This window comes from Bos taurus, chromosome 9, assembly GCF_002263795.3.
Source record: "Bos taurus isolate L1 Dominette 01449 registration number 42190680 breed Hereford chromosome 9, ARS-UCD2.0, whole genome shotgun sequence".
In the NCBI taxonomy this organism is placed as follows: domain Eukaryota; kingdom Metazoa; phylum Chordata; class Mammalia; order Artiodactyla; family Bovidae; genus Bos; species Bos taurus.
Genome location: NC_037336.1, coordinates 98171535 through 98193592, shown reverse-complemented (window position 1 = coordinate 98193592; position 22058 = coordinate 98171535). Strand labels below are relative to the sequence as shown.

Sequence of the window (22058 nt, the reverse complement as noted above, 5' to 3'; positions counted from 1 at the left end):
AGTGAGGCTAGTTTAGGAATCAATAAGTAAAGGGGATCTTTCTTTGTGTATATAGCTGAAGGATAAATTCAGGTGGTCTAGAGTTATTCTAAGGTGCTAGTTATTCTAAGCACCTTCCTAATAACCCGGAGTTATTAGGAAGGTGCTTAGAAACGGGCACAGTACATCAGTTGCCCGAGACCCCTTCTTAATATCCTAGCCTGGACCTCCACACTCTGTTGGGTACCGTCTGCTACTGGCCGAATAAATTGCCATTTTGGGCGAAGACCACCCAGGACATGGGCTCAGAATCCATCCTAGGGCCAGCCAGTCTCTGCAACCTGGGGTCCCCTGACTGGGAGCGAGTGCATTCGATTCGGGAAGATCACTTACGACTGAGTTTTTCATCATGGCTTTGACTGTGAAGCCCTCAGAAACCAGGGAGTGAGGCTGGTGCACCGGGAGCGGCTGCTGTGCCAGGAGCTTGGTCCTCGTCGGCAGCTTGGCTGGGCATTTGTTTAAGCTCAGGGTCTCTTTTTCTGCCACCATCTTCCTAGAAAATGTCTTGTTCTCATACAACGTGTAGTAAAAGAGTCAGTGAGATTTATGGATGTGAGGAGGTCGGGGGAAAAAATGGAAAAAGGCGCGTTAATGGTAGAAATTCAACCCCTTCGTAGCAGTGGTCGATCCAGATGTTTGGCAGCTCCTAGGTGCCGGGAGTTGAGGGGAGGGGAGGGGCGGGAAGAGGGCAGAGCCGAGGCCAGAGCTGCCACGAGCTTCCAGAGGTAACCCTCCCGGTTGCTAAGCGACGCGTCAACACTGAGGCTGGATGGCCCCGCCTCCCGGTGACGTACATATTTCCTGGGCCTTAGGCCGGAAGGGCGGGCGGCGGGTGGCGACCGACCCGAGGCAGTACTTAACGAGTGAAAACTACGACTCCCAGAAGGCTGCGGGCGGCACGCCGTTCGCGCGTGCGCGTTCCGAGGGCCGGGGCGCCGGGGGGAAGAGGGGGAGGGGCGTCCCGAACGATTTAACCCCGGAGCGCCGCTCGTGTGAGGCGCAGGTGGGCGCCCGGGTGCGAGTGGGACCCTGCTCGCCTGGCGGGCCGCCTGCCCAGTGGCCATGATAGGTACGTGGGTACCTGCCAGGTACAGCGTCTCTGCGCCGCGCCGCCCCGCCCGGCGGGGACCCCCCCCCCCCCCGCGGGTGCCCGCTGTCAGTGGCGGGTGGCGGTGTCCGCGCTCCCCTCAGCCCGCGCCGCCGGCTCCCCGAGAAGACGTGTGTGTCTCTGTCCCAAGCCCCGCCCGCGCCCGCCTTGCCAGGCTTCCCCCCGGAGACGCCTTCGCCAGGGGGGGCCCCTGAGGAGAAGGCTGCGTCCTGCGGGCCCTGGGCGAGCGCACCGCCCGCTCCAGCGCGGGCGTCCGTGGGGAAGCCCTTCTTCCCGCGCCAACTCGGGGCGCCTTGGGGGGCTGTCTTCCCGCTGAGGACGGAGGGGACCCACGCTGTCCGGGGAACTCTTGAAGGGAAACCCTAGCGAAGCGCTAAATTGGTAGACCGGTGCCTGGTGATGGTGCTTGAGGTCAAAACAAATTCCCGCAGGTGGATTTGAACTTCTTTCGCTCTTGAATTTTTGTCTTCTAGATAATCTCTTTGGAGGTCTGAGATGAAAGAATAATTAATCGTGAATAATAGCAAGGAGTAAAACTTCCAGCATAATGAATTTACGATTCATTATGCAAAAACCTTATCTCTCTCTCTCTCTATATATGTGTGTATATATATATACAGAATGACCTAGCTGCATTTTTGTGAATAAAGCTTTGGAGGTGGCTATTAGAATTGCTTGTAAACACTGTAGTGAAGAAGACTGGAAAAGTCCCCCTTTTCCAGGATTGTTAAGCCAAAAATTAAAGGTTTGTCTCTGAAAATTAGTGGAAATGTACGGTGTGATTACAAAACATTACTCCTTGGGGAGTTTATTATGACAGATTTCCTCTAGACTGTGTGTTAATTGGTTTGGTGAGTTTTTTTGGGGGTAGAGGGAGTTACTCTTGACTGGGTGTGCTTAAAGCACTTTTGATTGCCTCAATGATGGAAGGTGATTTTTAAAAAGTATGTAAGTTTTTACATACTGATAAACTCTTCTTACATCAGTTAGTTATTAGACTAATGTTAAAATCGGAAACGTTCTATCCAACACTAGGAGGAATATGCCAGCTAACTGACACCGTTTGCAACAATGTAAAACCTAAGGAAGTTGTCCAGTTTTTCCTACTTTTCTAACATGATGTGGTTTCTGATGAATGGGTTATCTAATTAAGAAAAATACATAAGTTTTTGTGAATATTTTGAGCCTTTTTAGGTGACAATTACACAAGATTCATTTTCTAACACAAATCTAAACTAAATCAGAAAAATATGAAAATTTCCAAAATTCATGCTGTCCATATTTTACAGGGAAAAAATAGTCCACACCTTGTCTTGAAGACAGTTGTACGGATTTTAATTCAACATAATCTGATACGTGGATAATTCTAAAAGAAATAAATTTACAGTAAACCTATATAGGGGCTTCCCCAGTGGTACTAAGTGGTAAAGAACCCGACTCTCTGTGCAGGAGGAGATATAAGAGACACAGGTTCTATCCGTGGCTTGGGAAGGTCTCCTGGAGGAGGGCATGGAAACTCACTCCAGTATTCATGCCTGGAGAATCCCATGGACAAAGGAGCCTGGTGGGCTACAGTCCATATGGTCGCAAAGAGTTGGATACGACTGCAGCAACCTAGCACCCACACATGCAAAGCTATGTAAAAGCAAGAATTTAAGATCTAAAAGCCATCAGTTAATTCTGACTTGTTCTCTAACAGATGATTATATAAATAATTTTGTTTGAATGAACTATATTTAGGCAGTTTAGTTTGGGGTTTAGGGACACAGGAAGGAAGATTCGACATTTATTCGTAACTGGTAGTGCCATGGAGAATATAAGGTGGTGTCTAAAGTGCTGTTTCTCATACTCCAGCTATTGCTTTACCCAGTGCAAATAAGTATAACATAAATAATTAAATCCATGTACTCTCCTGAGAAAAATACTTCACGTGTTAAAACCATGTGGATAATGTACAATATATTATTCTGTACTCAACTAGTTGCATTGCCTAATTCTGTCAGTGGGTATATTGTAATAAAAATCTTAATTTTGGACTTGGTTATGTTGAATAATGCCAAAGGTAAGTGAAAGTGGGAGCAATTGAAGGAAGGTCTTGGAGTGATGAGTTTCCATTTCTGATTAAACTTTGGAGCCAGGAAAGGCATTATAGTCTATATCCAGTGATGTACAGAAGATTAAAAATATACACTAATATATATCTATGGGGATGATTTTATTTTTTGTTTAAAGACATGTGTGCTACTCAGGTGGTGCTAGTGGTAAACAACCTGCCTGCCAATGCAGGAGACACAAGAGATGCGGGCTCGATCCCTGGGTCAGGAAGAATCCCCGGAGGAGGAAATGGGGGTGCGTGGGGGACCCCCACGGCAATTGATTTTCTCACTACCAATAAAATTATCTTCCTTTACCTTCTCAAAACTCAAGATTCTTTCTTGTCACAGAGACTGTTTCAAAAGTACTACATGTCCCAGTTAGATTATTACTAATATGTTTAATGCCCTGACTCAGATAGCTACAGAAACAACTTAAGTAGGTGAAAAATTATTTTTTTTTTTGAGGAATATGGAGAGGACTTTAAGATAATATAAACCAGAAGAAAAAGCTTAAGAAAATTCAACTAAGAATAAAATATAAATTTTGGCATTTCTCTTAAAATTATATTTCACCCTTTTAAAATTAACAATGTTTTGTGTTTAAAACTGAGTTTTAATAGTGACATTTGTGGTATCCTATATGTCTGTTGTATTGAACTAAATTTAGGTATTTCAGTAGTATCAGATGTATTCATGTACACCTAGTACAGGAGTGTGTGCGTGCTAAGTCACTTCAGTCCTATCGGACTATTTGTGGCCCCATGGACTGTAGCCCTCCAGGCTCCTCTGTCCATGGGATTCTCCAGGCAGGAATACTGGAGTCAATTGCCCTGCTGTCCTCCAGGGGATCTTCCTGACCCAGGATTTGAATCCAGGTCTCCTTGGATCCTGCAGTGCAGGTGGGTTCTTTACCACTGAGCCACCAGGGAAGCCCTAAAGTACATGGAAATACATATATATAATTATGTTGCCAATATTGAAATTCAGACTCAATGTCTTAAAAATGATTTTTAGTGATCAAAAAAAAAATAATTCGAACAACCTTTTTTGTACTTTGTTTAACTTAACATCTCTTAGAAAACTTATGAATCTGCGTGTGCAGATCGACCCTACAGTTATTCCTGTCTAGTATTTAATGGATGTACATAAATTCTGTAGATAGTCTCCAATAAATGAGCATACAGTAGGTTTACAGATAGTTGCTATCATTAGGAGTGTTTGTGTCCATATGACTTTATTTGCATATGTAAGCTTATATGTAAAGTAAAACTATTACAGCCTCTGAGTGGATTTTCTAGTTAAAAGGTTTGTAGAGGTACTTCCCTGGTGGTCCAGTGGCTAAGACTCCGCATTCCCAGTGCAGGGTGCCTGGGTTCCATCCCTGGTCAAGGAACTAAATTTCACACGCGGTATGCCTCAGTGAAGACCAAGGATCCCACGTGCCGCACTGAAACCCAGCACAGCCAAATAAATAAGTACATATAAAAAAGAAAGATTCGTAGATTGTGAATTTTGCTAGGTATTTCCAAATTGTTTAAAAGAAATCACCGTTTTACACTTCTGTCCACCATAGCAAGGCAGCAAAGAGCTATCCTACTCCTGTGAGCTGGAGAAATGACAAAAAGACATCCTCCCCAGAACTGACCCAGCTTTCCACAGCAAAGCACCTATGGGGTTTGCCCTCTCTCACTGCCTCGTCCCCACCCTAAACTTACTGCCTTTAAACAGTGCACGAAGTGCCCAACTGTCCGTGTGTCCCTGCCTGCACCAACAGCATTTGTGCGTCTCCACATTCCCCCCGTGTAGCATAAAATATTATTGCCTTTCTGATAGATGAGAAACAATATATTTTAATTTTTCAAATGAATTTAAGAAGAAAACCCCTTCACTTCTCACTTGATCGTGCTTTAATTCCATGAAAGCAGATTCAGTAATTGAGTATCTACTGTGTGCCCAGTACTGTTCTGGGTGCCAGGGATACATGAGTAAACAAAAAAATAGAGGAAAAAAAGCCATCATGAATGTACGGTCTAACTGTACTGTTTGACCACAAGTCTGCATATGAGTTTCAAAGTTTGTATATAGTGAATTTTAAAGCCTCAGAATTTATATTTCAGTTAAATATACTGTGTATTGTCTCTTGCTTTGCCATTTCAATAATTTTAGATGAGAAGCAACCCTATATCTCAGTCCCCAAAGTAGGCTGAAAGCTGTTGATGATGATGTACAATTGTGTCACAAAAAAAGTTCTCCATTTTTGCATAGATTTCTTGTAATTATGTACAGTTCTTCTTTGGTTCCAAAGACTCCAAAATGATGACTCTGTGCCCTTTTCAACTTTGGAACTATTTCTAAGGGTTTTTTGAAGTCTGCATTTTTTTTTTTTTTAAACCTCCTGGCTTCATTGCTTGAAAATGATTCAGTGAAAGCCCTTTGTATTAAGATATGCAAATCCATTTCTACCTCCAAACCTCTCTGAAAATTCAGAAAAAAAGTTCTTACTTGATAGTGTTTCATATTCATGAAAACCATTTCAGTGCAGAATACTTTATTCTGTTAGTTTTTATTTTTTTGATCAATGGAAATTGTTTCTTACCTGCTGTTTCTTCAGCTGTTAATTGTGGTCCATTGCTTATATAGTGTTTCTGTTTTAATTTGAATTTAATGAGCTCATTTTAAATGCTTCTTTGTAGTAATCTGAATGGCTCCTCTCTTAAGTTTTGTGATATTAAAGACATTGATTTATGTTGCAGCTCACCTTCCAGCCTTATTTACTTATATGCTTGGCCCATGTATTGAGACCACCTTCGGACATTTGTATTTTTAAGAGTATTGATGAGTTCTTGATGATTTATCGAGTTGACTCTTACTGTAAGATTTGAATAGGGTTCCCCATAAAGGATAACATTAGAGACTTGAGCATCAGAGAGAGAAAAATCTCTATATACAGTATATACAAACCTTCCCTGTCCCTTAAACCCCCACCCTTATCAAATTAGGAGAGGAAAATAGTAGTGATTAGGAAACTAATATTAGTGTTCCAGTTGAAACATGTTCTTTATTTATCCCTGTAATTGATGAATGCGCCAGTTATCCCTATGAAGTTTCAATGTGTAAATACCATCACCTGAGATGAACCCCTCTGCAACTATATAATCATTTTTTAAGCTTATTGTTCAGAGTAGATTCATTTTCCAGAATATGGGAAGAAAGGAAAGAGACACCCGAGATTCACCTTGTTATTAATAACGTGGAGAAAGAGGACGAGGTTTGGGATGTGTGTGTTTCTGAGGAAAACCTTGGCTTTTATCATCCATTTGTACTCCCCTCATTTTCTTCTTCCCCACGTTCTTTGATTCTGTCAGAGCTCACAGAAGCAGCTGCTGTCTGACTAATTAAAGAGGTGAGCTCTTTCCTTGCTTGCCTCTGGGCTTTCCACGGGGCTTGGCTGGTTATACAAGTGTTCCTGAGGGTTGTGTCAGGAATCGTGTGACTAAAGAGACCAGCCCTGCTGTGGCTCCTCCCCTGGACACACTCTCTCTCTCTCTCTCTCTCTCTTTCTCTCTCTCTCTCTCTCTCTCTCTCGGGAGTTGTCTGCAGTAAAACTCAACTACTCATAGGCCCAGCCTCTGCACTTTGCTTTCAGGGTAATATGGTCCTGATTACGTTTTCTTCCCTTGAGTCAAGAGTTTTGGGGAGTGAAGAACCTTGAGCTGGCTTGAGGATAGGACAGGAGTTAGGCTTACCTGTCTGGAGAAATATAAAGTCTCAAGAACAATAATTCATTCTCTCAGTCTTCTCTCTGCCCTTGAACTCTGGCCTGAAGTCCTTTCCAGTTCCCTGGTGAGTCCTTATGGAGTGAGAGGTTCAGGTTTAAGCACAACTGGGGCAGCCTTTTCTGAGTTGCTGCCTTTCCGGGATGCGGATCACAAGCAGATGTGGACTGCACACGTCAGTTGGCACCCACTAAGTCTGGTTATGTGTGTGACACTACGGAAAGATGTTTTTAAATGATTGCCTGAATTCACAGTGGTGGGTGGGAATTGTATGTGTTTCACTGTGCAGTCAGTTTGGACAGAGTTACATGATATAAACAGGAAGTAGTATATAGTGTATATAGTGGAGGTCTGACATTTACTTCCTACTATTGTTCATTGAGGAACTGGTGACATGCCCAGTTACTGGTAGGTAAGGGAATTTCTTCCTTTATTGTGGTCCTTTCTAGGGTTTTCTTCTTTTTTATTTCCCGCGCGCGCGCGCGCGTGTGTGTGTGTGTGTGTATGCGTTTGTTTTTTGCTTACTGCTTGCAGAGTTTCTTATCAAGTGTGTTGATTTTCTTTTCTCCATCAGCTTGATTTCAAGAAAGGCATGAAATCATCTTATTCACAGTGTATGATGCTGGAGGTTCACGCTGGGTCTGTGTCCTCGCCATCATACACTGGCCGTGTTGGGCACTGTGCCATGCGGCAGCACATTTCATAACTCTGCTGGAGGGGAGGGATTGAGGGGAAGTTCTGGAATTACTTGTATTGGGGTCTAACACATAAAGAGCTTCTCTGCTAAGTCCAGCTATGGTTGTCACAGTTATTCATGTATAAATTTATTAGGTATCTCTTCTGACTTCTGTACCCAATTCAATCATTTTATCCTCAGTAGAATACAAGCTATGCCTGTAAAGTTAGAGGAAGGTGGAAATGCCACTTGAGGTCTGGTTTCTGGGATGACATGATTGTTTTTTTGTTCTCAACAAATGATGATAACAGGATGATTAACATTAATGATCTAAGACTGATAAATATTTGCAAATTCTTTGATAGTTAAAAAAGATTTTTTTGTAAATTAGTGTAAGAACTTTCTTACCATAAATGAAAACTGTAGCATTAGGTGCCATTTATATATGTAAAAATCCTGGGATGTGTACCTCAAAATTATTACCTTGGGTCTGGGATTTTTTTTTTTATTATGGTTTTCTGTGTTTTTTCAGATCTTCAGCATTAAGCATGCAAGTATTTTGGAAATAGAACAAAATGCAGTGTTATAAACCTAGGCTTAAGGACAGGATAGATGTATCATTGATTAAAATATGTATAGAACTAATTATACTTTTGTGACAAATTGTCAAATAAATTAGCCATGGTAGCGTACTTCTAGTAATTTCATGTTCTGATCAAAAAAGTAGTGTTTCCAGAAAAACAAATATTAGTAGCATAATTTCACTAGCTTTTTTCCGATAGTATTGTATACCATTGAGGCATGGCTCAATCACTGTATTAGCTTCCTGTTGCTGCTGTAACAAGTTAGCAGGAGTTTGGCAGCTTAAAACAACACAGATGTATTCTCTTACACTTCTGGAGGTCACATGTCCAAAATGAGTTTTAAAGAGCTAAACTCTAGGTGTTAGCAGGCCTTGTTCCTTCTGGAAGCTTCCGTGGTGAGTCCTCTTCCTCTTGTCCAGGCTGCTGGCTCCGCGGCTCCTGGCTGCCTCCCTTCGTCTCTGTTCTGTGGGTCGTGCCTTCTCTCTCACTGTAGTCAGATCTCCCTTTGCCTTCCTCCTATAAGAGGGCTGTGGTTACATTTAGGAGTCACTAGGATAACCTCCCATCTCAAGATTCTTACTTTAATAGACCCTTTTGCCATACAAGGTCGCCCTTACAGGTTTTAGGAATTAGCATATGGACATGCCGAGGTGGTCTGTCCAGCCTACCACAGTTACCATGAAGGCCTTCACCGTTTGGAATCTGGTTTTAAGGTGTCTTCTTACGAACTAAGGATGACCGATACAGGACATTGAATTGACAGCTGTGTTACTTGATCTTTCCTCTTCTGGGGTCATTTTGTGGCCATACCGTAATGTTACACATGGGGAATCCAGCATTGTGTGAGCGTGTGTGTATGTGTCTGTATGTGTGGGCTGGTTGATAAAGCTGGCCAAGGACATAACTCACTTTTCAAGGTGGTTTTCCCAGGTGACAAAAGAACATGTGGCCACACTCCAGGACTGAAATGGGGAACTGCATCGGGGTGATTTGCTGTACCGGGTTGCTCATTTGTATCCTGTAGAGCAAGGGAAGCCTTGTTATGCTTTTGACAGGAAATATGACTCCATGCAACAACACATGATCAGGCAAAGTGGGAGCAAATAACCCTTTTATGTACATTTTGACTTCTGATTCACCAGTTCACTATGAATGTTAGACACCTAATGCTCCTGTGGAATCATTTAACATTGTCCTGCCCTTGTAAATAATAATTAATAGGGCTAGGTTGGAAATACACAGTTAGAAGTTTTATATAAATCCCAGTAAAGTTATGAAAGGCAAGAAAATAATTTGGTTCATTTTTAAAAAGATGTCTGTGTGGAATTTGGGTTTCATGAAGCAGTTTCAGCTGAAATATTTGGAAAATATTCCATTATGCATTGTTAGTTAGGAGAAACTCTAAAGGAAGTATGGAATACATTTATTAAATAGATGCAGAATTTGATTTGTAAGAAAACAAGAGAGTTCATTTTTATTGGATGAAAGAAGAAAATAAATGTTCATGTCAACAAACATTTACTGAGACCCTAAGTTATGACCTGAGACACCTCCGAGTCTCCATAACGAAGTGAGCATGTCATGATTTCTTGAAGATGCTGTGTACACGGACAAAGTAATGATCAGCCACAGCAGAAGCTATAATGGAAGTGTGTATTTGTGTGATGAAGCTGGGGGACCTCCAGAGCAGAGGTGGTATTTGAGCTGACCTCAAACCAGAGGGCCTGGGGACTTGGAAGCAGAGTCTGAAGGGGAAGTGCTGCTCAGAGGGAGTGGAATGGACAAGGACAGAGCATAAGAAGGGGGAAGAACAATCAGGGGAGGAAGATCAGGGCCTGTTTGGAAAGTTCAGGTTTTGTTTTATAAGTAATGAGGAACCATTAGGTCTTAATGCTAAGAATGGGCCTGTTCAGGTTTATTTTTAGAAGCTTTGGCAGCAGGGTTATGTCGTCTCCCTCATTTACTTTTGACTGACACAGGAATTACAGCAATACGAATCCGGTCTGTCCCAGTTTAACAAAGAGTAGCATGTCTGCAACAAGTGGACACTGTGTTGACTTGTAAGGCCCGTTGGGGCAGAGGAAGCAAACAGCTGAAGCTTGCCCTGGTCAGTGGCAGGTGAATGTTGTGAGTCAGGCCTCCTCCGAGACAGCAGGGAATAGCAGAACCGGTGGCTGAAAGTAAGAAGTGAATTCCAATTAAAAATAAATGAATAAAATTGACATCAGCCAAATTAAATGGTGGGAGTCCAATGCACCGCTTCCTACGTCGGAGCTTTAAGTGATTCAGATGATTAGCTATGCCTTGATAGAATAGACAGATCCTTCCAAAACTCTGTGTTTACAGATTATTTGATGGACTCATTCTCCTGTTAAACTTTGAAGACCTAAATCTTTCCATTTTAATGTTACGTGTTTATTTACCTGCCTTATTCTTGAGGAAAGGAGGATGTTTCAATTATATTATGTATGCTTCATACATAATAAATAATTGTTGAATGAATGAAAGTATGAATCAGAGGAGAAATGGAGAGCAGACCATTGTCTTGTCTCTCATTTTGTCTTCTCCAGTCACGCTTCCTGTTTGCCTTGATGATGTTGCCTTACCTGGTGTATCTTGTAGCCCCCAAACCCAGCATAATCCCAGTGAGTGTTGAAATGGATGAAAACATTAATAAATAGGGTAGTAACTCTTTGGTTTTTTATTTTGGTAATTACTAAGTGTATTAAAGCATTTCAAATTCTGATACAATGGTTCATTAATTTTGAGAGAGAAATTTTAGTCACATTTTTCTCTGTAAAAAAGTGGAGCTTGCGCAGGACAATCATTTTTTTTTTTTTTTACCCTGTCCTTTGCTGTTGTTTCTCTCTATTGCTTCTCTAATGCTTGCCCTTAGAGGGAGGCCATTACATTATTTTAATTCTGGAACCAGCTAGGATTTTAAAGTAGTTACTCTACATAGGATGTTTAAAGTATAAATTACATGAATGCATTATCTCTTTTCCAACCTTTAGCTTTTAGCTTTACAACAAATTTATTTTTGCATCTTTGGGGTCTGTATTTACTTGTTTCCTTAATGCAGTTTTTCTCCATGGAATACTCTCAGTAGAAACATATGCTCGAAGCTTCAAAGTAATTACAATATCACTAAAAGCTTCATAATCACATTACTGAACCTAAATGTTAAAAAATTTGATTTTCCTTGATCCAATCATTTCAATTTAATTTTAGGCTACTGCATGATTGATTGAGGAAACCTGGCAGGCCAAAGTCATGGAGTGTTTATAATGTCTAAAGCCTTGCACACAGAACTACAAGGCAATTTAATTTGAGTGGAAATTCATTTTAATTATTCTGAGGGGTTTTTTAATAGGAAAAATGGATTTGTTCGTAAGCTCTTTGTATTTGACTGACTCTGAGGTCATGTATACAGTCTTCTATCTAGAGTATTCACTCACCTCCTCCTCAAGTCCACTGGATAGAGACCTTGGATGACACCAAAGTCCTAGTTCTAAAACAAAGAAGTGAAGCTGGATTTTTTTTTTTTTTCAGAATTATTCTAAAGATGTTCTTTCATCTTATTTATGAGATAGGTTTAAATTTTAACCTTTTTAAAATGTGGGTAGTTCAGTTCCATTCAGTCGCTAAGTTGTGTCTGACTCTTTGTGACCCTAGGGACTACAGCCCACTAGGCTTCCCTGTCCATCACCAACTCCTGGAGCTTGTCGGTGATGCCATCCAACCATCTCCTCCTCTGTTGTTCCGTCTCCTCCCACCTTCATTCTTTCCCAGCAGCAGGGTCTTTTCCAGTGAGTCAGTTCTTCCCATCAGGTGGCAAAAGTATTGGAACTTCAGCTTCAACATCAGTCCCTCCAGTGAATATTCAGGACTGATTTCCCCTAGGATTGACTGGTTTGATCTCCTTGCAGTCCAGGGGACTCTCAAGAGTCTTCTCCAACACCACAGTTCAAAAGCATCAATTCTTTGGCATTCAGCTTTCTTTATGGTCCAACTCTCACATCCATACATGACTACTGGAAAAACCATAGCTTTGACTAGACGGACCTTTCTCAGTAAAGTAATGTGTCTGCTTTTTAATATGCTGTCTAGCTTGATCATAGCTTTTCTCCCAAGGAGCAAGTGTCTTTTAATTTCATAGCTCTAGTCACCATCTGCAATGATTTTGGAGCCCAAGAAAATAAAGTCTGTCACTGTTTCCACTGTTTCCCCATCTATTTGCCATAAAGTGATGGTACTGGATGCCATAGTCTTAGTTTTTGGAATGTTGAGTTTTAAGCTGCCTTTTTAACTCTCCTCAAAATATTTGTATCTGTTTATAGTAAGCGAGCACAACTCCAGAAGTGGCTTTGCATCAGGCATTTATTCTGCCTCTGTGTAATTAAGTAACAGCATATGCCAGCAACATCAGTTATACATGAGAATACAGAACTCTATGAATAAACATATCTGCCTTGTCCTCATGGCTCACGGTGGGTGGGCAGAGAAATGGTCATCCATCAAACTCATGTCTGTGATTATTCTCAAAAACCATTTATTTTTATTTTTAATGAATTATGGAGAGAAGTGAATATGAAGTTACTTTCTGAAATAATGTGGATTTTCCTAATTTTAAGCACATTTTAAAAATGTATATACATTGTAAAGCAGTAAATCTAGAATATTTATTGATCATATATGATATGCAGCCAGAAATCTAGAAATTAAACTACTTTTATAACTCTGCTTCTAAATTATTATTTCACCCTCTTTTTCAAGTTGTTCCTTTGCTTTTAACAGAAAGTAATAGATAATAGGGTGTCTGGTGCCTCAGTGATAAAGCATCCATCTGCCAGTGCAGGAGACGTGGGTTTGATCCCTGGGTTGGGAAGATCCCCTGAAGTAGGAAATGGCAGCCCACCCCAGTATCCTTGCTTGGAGAATCCCATAGACAGAGGAGCCTGGCGGACTATGGTCCATGGGGTCGCAAAGAGTCAGATACAACTAAGCAACTGAGCACACACACGATAATTAACAGGTCTTTGGCACTGTCATACACAAAGCACCAGGTGGAACTTGAATCTTTTTTTTTTTACATTTCTGAAGGTGAATTTTGAATCTTACACACTTTGCTTGTGTCGGACTTTTGACAATGGAAATTAAAATATTTCTCAACTCTTTTATTACCTGACTCTTGCAACTTTTCCTGCTTTCCCTCCCCATTGGTAATTTATAAATTATGGTCTTAATTTTATAAATAATGGTCTTCTAGCTGTTTTTCTGCCTCCATGAGTATAGGCTTATTGTTTGTAAATTGATTGATAGATTGATGGTACTTTAGAAAATCAGGCTTAGAATAAAAAAAAAATGTGTATACATATTTTTTGTGGCTAGTAGCACTCCTTATTCATTTCCTTCCCCGTCTTGGCCACATCTCAATTCTCCCTTCCCCCTAAACTAGACTGCGACTGTTGCATATACTTTTCTTCTTCACACTGAAGCGCAGTGTAATGGTATTAATGGTTTCCCTTCATAGGAGTTTTGCTATGGGGGAGGTGGAACTGAAGAGTAACATTTTAATTTTATGTTGAGACCCAAGAGGAGAACTCATAGGTTTAGATTCTAGAAGGTAGGGAAATGACCCTGTTTTTTACATTCTCATGTTAATAATTTTTTATTGCTTCTGTCAAAGAATCTAGGATGAGTAGCTTCAACACTAGAACATCTATGTAAGTTCATACTGGAACATTAAGTGTGGGGATGGTTGCCGCAACTGGGCTTTATATCAAGTATCATGAGTGGTTCTTCCCAGAAATAAGCATGTTGGATCTGGGAATTGATATTTAGTCTCAGTTCAGTTCAGTTCAGTCACTCAGTTGTGTCCAGTTCTTTGCAACCCCATGGACTGCAGCATGCCCGGCCTCCTTGTCCATCACCAACTCCCGGACCTTGCTCAAACCCATGTCCATCGAGTCAGTGATGCCATCCAACCATCTCATCCTCTGTCGTCACCTTCTCCTCCTGCCATCAATCTTTCCCAGCATCAGGGTCTTTTCAAATGAGTCAGTGCTTCGCATCAGGTGGCCAAAGTATGGGAATTTCAGCTTTAACATCAGTCCTTCCAATGAATATTCAGACTGATTTCCCCTAGGATTGACTGGTTTGATCTCCTTGCAGTCCAAGGGACTCGCAAGAGTCTTCTCCAACACCACAGTACAAAAGCATCAGTTCTTCGGCACTCAGGTTTCTTTATAGTCCAGCTCTCACATCCATACATGCCTACTGGAAAAACCACAGCCTTGACTAGACAGACCTTTGTTGACAAAGTAATGTCTCTGCTTTTTAATACGCTGTTTGCTGCTGTTGCTGCTAAGTTGCTTCAGTCGTGTCTGACTCTGTGCAACCCCATAGACAGCAGCCCACCAGGCTTCCCCATCCCTGGGATTCTCCAGGCAAGAACACTGGAGTGGGTTGCCATTTCCTTCTCCAATGCAGGAAAGTGAAAAGTGAAAGTGAAGTCGCTCAGTTGTGTCCAACTGTAGCGACCCCATGGACTACAGCCCACCAGGCTCCTCCGTCCATGGGATTTTCCAGGCAAAAGTACTGGTGTGGGGTGCCATTGCCATCTCCGAATACGCTGTTTAAGTTGGTCATAACTTTTCTTCCAAGGAGTAAGCGTCTTTTAATTTCATGGCTGCAGTCACCATCTGCAGTGATTTTGGAGCCCAAAAAATAAAGTCAGCCACTGTTTCCACTGTTTCCCCATCTATTTCCCATGAAGTGATGGGACCAGATGCCATGATCTTAGTTTTCTGAATGTTGAGCTTTAAGCCATCTTTTTCACTCTCCTTTTTCACTTTCATCAAGAGGCTCTTTAGTTCTTCTTCACTTTCTGCCATAAGGGTGGTGTCATCTGCATATCTGAGGTTATTGATATTTCTCCCAGCAATCTTGATTCCAGCTTGTGTTTCATCCAGCCCAGCGTTCCTTATGATGTACTCTGCGTATAAGTTAAATAAGCAGGGTGACAATATACAGCCTTGACGTTCTCCTTTTCCTATTTGGAACCAGTCTGTTGTTCCATGTCCAGTTCTAACTGTTGCTTCTTGACATGCATACAGATTTCTCAAGAGGCAGGTCAGGTGGTCTGGTATTCCCATCTCTTCAGAATTTTCTGCAGTTTGTGGTGATCCACACAGTCAAAGGCTTTGGCATAGTCAATAAAGCAGAAATAGATGTTTTTCTGGAACTCCATTGCTTTTTTGATGATCCAACGGATGTTGGCAATTTGATCTCTGGTTTCTCTGTCTTTTCTAAAACCAGCTTGAACATCTGGAAGTTCATGGTTCACATATTGTTGAAGCCTAGCTTGGAGAATTTTGAGCATTACTTTGCTAGCGTGTGAGATGAGTGCAATTGTGTGGTAGTTTGAGCATTCTTTGGCATTTCCTTTCTTTGAGATTGGAATGAAAACTGACCTTTTCCAGTCCTGTGGCCACTGCTGAGTTTTCCAAATTTGCTGGCGTATTGAGTGCAGCACTTTCTCTACTTAAATTCTAATAAGTTAGCCAGTTAATGTATTGTGGATGCTGTCAGAAGACAAAAGACTCATGGATCAGAGACAAAGGACCTCATTGCTCATGGTGCAGCAAGCTGCGTACATGTTGTCCTATTGGCAACAGTTCCCTTTGCCCAGATATGGCCCAGAGGAATGTAATATGGCCCAGATGAATGCCAGGCATGCAGTGGATTTGCATTGCAGATGATGACCTGATGACTGTTTATAAAGCTTGACATATGCACCGCTATTACAGCAAGCATAAATGGACCTTCTCCCTTATTTTGTTGCTTGGTGCACAGCTGGATTGTCACTAAGTATACAGGAAATTAAATGCAGTAACAATTCTTGTTAGATTTTTTAGTTCTAAAATATGTGCTCTTGTATTTGTCGTATCTGAATCCATAAATTGATCATTTCTTTGGGTTATTTTCCCCTTCAGGAGGAGAATGTATTACCAAAAAATAGTGATGCTGTTTCTTTAATATAAATAACTTGAAATGGAATATTTGTGGTTTTCTCAATATCAATGCAAAGATAACCAAGTGAAACAGTCTGTTTATTTTAGTCCTTCATGTTGAATAATCTTTCTAAAAATGTATTCCTTTCTCCTGCCATGGTAAAAATAGTAGACTGAATGTAATTCTATATTGCATCATTCAGAAAGTATCTTTTATTATCTTAGAATTATCAGTTATCATTCAAAATATTATAAGTGTAAAAAAAAGGTAGGTTAACTTGGATGCTTAGTGACTCCATAACTTAACCTGAATACTTTTAGTTTTTGCTTAATAAACAATATTTATATGTTATATATCCTGAAAATGTGGCTGTTAGATGACTTTTCCATCGCAGTAGCCATTATTTACTGCTTGATGGAGAAAACTTTGCTGTCTTGGTTAGGAAGCATCTTTTATATTTATGAGAATTCTAACACAAAATTTAATGAGCTTTTTTATATTCTTTTCACAGTTGTTTTTCTTAAAGAAGTGATTTTATGTAGAAAAACCCCTTTAAAATTCTTGACCCAAGGATAAAATTATCTGGAGTATATTACTCTTTCCCTGTGACAGCAAAATAAAAGAGAGGTTGTTTTCACATATACAGATTTCATCAAGTATGATTGGTAGATTAATATAATATTGAGCTTTTACTATGTTCTTAAGAATATATTCACATATACATACCTGTATATACATACGTATGTGTATGATAGCTTGTTTATATTTTGTAAATGGAAGAGATAGTGACATGGAGAAAAATAATTCCCAGTGTTTACTGAGAGCTATGTTGTGTGTTATATTTTAAGTGGTGTACCTGCATTATGCCATTCAGTCTTCACATCATCTTGTGACCAGTATGGTCCCCGTGATACCCAGGAGGACACTGAGGCTCTGAGGGCTGAGATCGCTGGTCCAGGGTGGTAGGGAGTGGCTGGTAGAGTGAGGATGTGAGCATGGGTGGCGTGTCTATGAAGCTGCTGGACTTGGGTAACACCACCGCCCACATGCGCACTGCACTCTCTTTTGTTTCCCCAATTCCCATTCCAGGTCTCCTCTATGTCTTCACTAACAGAACCCTCCCTGCCTGCCTCCTGAATCTAGTGTAGAGGCTAAAATAGCAGATGAAGCTAAAAAGTTTCTTTGACTTACAACAGTTTCCTCCAGAATTATCTTGTTGAAAGTAAATAGCCCATCTGGCTTCCTCTTTTCACAGAGCAAAACTCCTGAGTGAGCTCTGTGACTGAAGCTGGCTGAATTCCACGCAGCGCGGCTGTGGGCCCTCGGGAGACGAGCACAATCTGTTTCCTTTATTTCTAATAAAGGAAAAGAGTTCCTTCATTTGCCTCTTTAATTCATCGCTTGCATTTTATGTCCTTCTTTCTCACAAGAGCAGTTTTCCTGCTGTGGTCTCTCTCTCTCTAACACAGGTAAAATGAAAACATAATAAACACGTTGGGGTACAAGGGCACTACAATGAAATATCATTAAAACTTGCATTTTAAGACCCTCGCATGAGGTTGTTAGCTGTGTGGTTCCCCTTGATTAGCAGGAGCTGGAGGGGAACACTGAGAAAGCCGAGTTTCTGCTGCTCTATTCTGTACCTGCTCTCTAAATAAACACAAGTGTTTAGTGTTCTGCTCTAGAATCCACGGGAGTCAAACAGCTAGGCTCTGCACAACCTGTCCATGCCCGTCTGAGTGCCTTAATTTAGCTCTCTGCGTTTACTTCTGAGAAGCTGCAGGGTCTACCCCTCTGGCCCTGGGAATTACCTTCCTACAGGGCTGACTGAGGGTTGCAGAGTAGGGCCTTAAAAACAGACCCGAGTTTCTCAGGCCAAGAAGTTAATTTGATTCTTTTCATGTTTTCAGAGCAGATAAGAATCTTGTAAACTTTATAAGCGCTTAACTGTATTATTTTAATTTCTAATTTTCTTTTGGAACGAGGTTTCAAGAGGTCATCATACAATGTTTGATGCGTTTCCATGACTGACAGCTGTTCTCCAAACCTCATTATTTTGAGGGAAGCGTTCAAAAAAGCCAGTTCCTTGCCTCCAAGAGGCTTGATACTGCTCATTAAATGACAATACAGAAGAGGGATATCTAGATTTTATACCCTGGAGCATGAGTTCTTAAAGTACTACCAGATTCGACTTGATTAAGGGTGTTTCTGGTCAAGTCAGTGGGATCTGGGGCCCAGAATATTAGGACTGGCCCTGTAGGCTAAAGTTTCCATCTATACACCTGTGAGTGCAAATGATATTGCCATATAGCTGTTTCTAAAACCATGTTCCTTTTAGTGAGGAAAGAGTTTTCAAGAATATCACCTAAAGGCTGGCCATGGGAGGGGGCGGCTAAGTGAGGGCCTGACCCCTGACCCTACTTGTGCACGCAGCTGCTCCCCAGGCCCCACCACAAACACCCTGTCAGTGCTTGTCTGACATCAAGCGTGGGTATGGCTGGTGTGGAGGGCTTCCATCACAGACACTAAAAAGCTGGAAGATAATTTCTAGAACTTGTTAAAGTCCCTTTTTATTTTAACATTTTTCATTTTTGTTGTTGAAGGTAACAAAAAAGGAACATTACAAAGTGATAACGTGAAGTACATCTTTACCTTTGAAACGCTTCAGTTCCCAGTATGTTTTTGTTTGCCAATATAAATCTCTATACTCTTGGTAAATACAATACAATTATTTGATATAGTTTAAAAGTGGTTGATAAGAATACTGTTTTCTTGGTAGATTTTTGCAGTATAAATAAAACATGAAGCCCTTTTGTTTTGCAATTCAGATATCGTCTTTGAGTACCCACTGGTGCTAGATTCTACCAGGCCCATTCACATACAATGATTAATTTAACATTCTTCATGAAATGGCCCTCCGTGACCTCTAGTTTGCCAATGAGGAAATCAAATCTAGCTTTTTTTTTTTTTTTTTTCTATTCAGAACATGTTTATACACGTTCACAAATATTTATAAAATAGCTTGACTAAAATTTCTTGGCTGATTATCCTTGAAGACGTCATATTTGGAACTCAGAGTACATTGCTCCTAAAACATTTTCAGGTGTGTCTGTTTAGCAAAACTAGTCCAGTGAGCTTTGATGTAGGGTCTAGAATAGCCTGAACCATTCGTGTATCTAATTATCTTATTGGGAACGTGAGACACAAGACTGAAGCTAGCTGCTTGTGATCTAGTTCATTCCTGAGGCTCAGTCTCCCAGGAGTTTGGGAGAAGAAATGGTAGGATTTGTACATGGGGAGGAATGCAGATACAGAGACTTTGGTTTCCTAAAGGATGTTAAAGTGGTTCGTTGCTCCAGCATCCCTCCCAGGGTACTCCCCTTCTGGCCACAGCCGCCCGTGGCCCACTAGTGCCTGGGGGCACTGGGCCCGTTTTGCCCAGGTGGAGGGCACTGCCAGCTCAGGCAGTTCTGTTAGTTCTGAGAGCCTGAGTGGACACTGTCTTCACCCTTTGCTCTCACTGTTTCACTCTCAGGGTCTGTTTTTAAACTCTTGAGTCCTTCTCTCTGATGCTAACTAAAGAGGATACCAGGTAAAGACTGTGAATCTTTGTCCCAAATTTATCCATCCCTAGGCCTTGTTGAATTCTTGAAGTATGTACGTGGTAAGTCACTTCGGTTGTGTCTGACTCTTTATGACCCTTGGGACTGTAGCCCACCAGGCTTCTCTGTCCATGGGGATTTCGCAGACAAGAATACTGGAGCGGGTCGCCATGCCCACCTCCAGAGGATCTTCTGGCTCAGGGATTTGAACCCGTGTCTCTTTTGTCTCCTGCATTGGCAGGCGGTTTCTTTACCAACAGCGCCACCTCGGAAGCCTGAACTCTTAAGTTAGGGGTTTGATTACGAAGCAAACCTCTCTTTTCCCAAACTGCCTGTGGCCTCTAGGCAGACAGGTGGCCTCTAGGCAGACGGGCCGCCTCGATGTTGTGGCCACTGCAGTCTCGGATCCTGGTCGTCTCAGTTTATCGTGGGGCTCTGCTCGTTCCCGTCTGTGTGACTGTGAAACAGGAGCCTCTGGAAGCCCTGCCTTCCTCATCTGTAAAGTGGAGATAATGTTATCTACATCCATGGAGGGCTCCAGGATTAAATAGGAAGTTCTTAGCCCAGTGCCTGAAAACATTCTCAAAGTAGACAGTTGGTTTGTGAGAAAGATACAGGGGAAAAAAAAAGAAACTGTTTTATATTAGGTTTCATCTGCATAGCCCTGCTGCTGGCAATGTGCTGGTTTTTCTCTTTTCCAGGTATTAGAAATGTGAATCTGTTTTGGTTTTACCCACAAGATTTAGAATAAAGAACTGAACAGTATAGCTATGAGTTAACGTGAATTAGGACAAGGAATGAATATAAAATGGTAAACTTCAATGTAGTAAGAATAACACCTTAATAAATTTTGTACATGTACTAAAAGTTTATTTTAAAAAGCATGAAGATTTATTTCATTGTGTTATAGTTGATCTTTCATTAGAATTCTCAAACATATCAGAAACATTCTAAATGCTGCTTTTCAGATTTTTTCTTTTCAGTAATAAAGAGTCTAAATCTAAGTCTAATACTAAAGTCTGTTTTGTTGAAACTCTAGAGAAAGGTTGAACATTTCTTAGTTGACAAATAAAATGTTAAAAGAAGATTTTCCTAGTAATCCAACATCTAGAATACTACTGAAATTTATGTAAAATCTTAAGATATGCCAAATATTAAGTGAAATTTGGATCATTTAATTTTTACCTAAATGATTTTAAAAGTTGGTTTTTAATATGCCTTTATGGTTTCAGTCAGTCCTCCTAGATATCAGTCAACAATGTACAGGCAATGAAGCTTTTCTCTGACACCAATTCATTAGGAAAGCTCATTTAAGGAGTTAAACATCTCTCACTTGTCAACAGTGAGATAATTATGCACTATTAATTCTCATGTCATTTCAAAAAGCGCTATTTTAAAACTATTCATTTCATCAATCCTGAGAACTAGGATAAGGTAGACAGCCTGCTGTAAACCAATTTAAGATGTGATTACATTGCTTTATTCCTGCAATGCAGGAATCAGAAAGTTGATTTAATATGAATACAGCTTTTGAAATGCTTCTTACTTCATTTTAAGAGATGAATATGATTAGGCAACCTTCAGAGGACAAAGGAGTTGATGTAGAAGAAAGGAGCTTTCATTTATTCTGCCATTTGAAGAATCAAGGTGGTGTGTGGGGAGGGATAAGGAAGAAAATCAGGAAATGGTAGTTTTCTTTGTCGTTTTATCTAAATGAAGCTTTTGTGTGTATCTGCTGTCTGTATATTATTATCTGAGAATTAAAATTGTTTAAACTTCTTTGCAATGGCCATCTATGGAGGAACTAGAAAATGATTTTTTTTCAAAATAGAGGACTTTTGTTGTTTAACTACTCAACATTTCTTTCAAGGGAACAATTTTAAATAAACTGGAGAATCAGTATACCATAACAGATATTTAGAAACATTAATTTCAGTATCTTGAAAAATATATGATGCTTGAAGTTCCTTAATCTACAGACCTTACCTAAATGTTACTGTATAAAATTTTGGTTCTTTAAGTTTTTTTTTTTTTTTGCTTTTTTGACCTTAAAGAACAATTATCAAGATAATATTCAGCTTTTATTTTAAAGACATCAATTTGCATGTTTTACATGCACAAAGTTACATGCACAAAGATAGTTTTACAAAGACATTCTACT

The 22058-nt window shown here is 40.7% G+C and overlaps 2 protein-coding genes and 1 non-coding gene across 7 annotated transcripts in view; 2 read left to right on the top strand and 1 right to left on the bottom strand.

Moving 5' to 3' along the window:
• Positions 1–801, bottom strand: part of PACRG (parkin coregulated) — a 529967-nt gene extending 529166 nt beyond the window's left edge. For both annotated transcript variants that reach the window (NM_001435083.1, NM_001077027.3), the window contains exon 1: positions 373–801. In NM_001435083.1, coding sequence (NP_001422012.1) covers positions 373–528 — 156 coding nt within the window. In that variant the 5' untranslated portion in view covers positions 529–801. The remainder of the gene's footprint in view (positions 1–372) is intronic.
• A 197-nt stretch (positions 802–998) lies between these two features.
• PRKN (parkin RBR E3 ubiquitin protein ligase) overlaps positions 999–22058 on the top strand; it is a 1234790-nt gene continuing 1213730 nt past the window's right edge. For 3 of the 4 annotated variants that reach the window (XM_024996692.2, XM_024996688.2, XM_024996686.2), the window contains exon 1: positions 1012–1108. In XM_024996692.2, the coding sequence (XP_024852460.1) occupies positions 1102–1108 (7 nt within the window). In that variant the 5' untranslated portion in view covers positions 1012–1101. Of the gene's footprint in view, positions 1109–22058 lie in introns of all 4 variants that reach the window. The other variant, NM_001199065.1, reaches the window with a different exon arrangement.
• Positions 21543–21619, top strand: MIR2482 (microRNA mir-2482). The gene has a single exon (NR_031277.1). It is a non-coding gene; the product is annotated as a microRNA mir-2482 (primary transcript).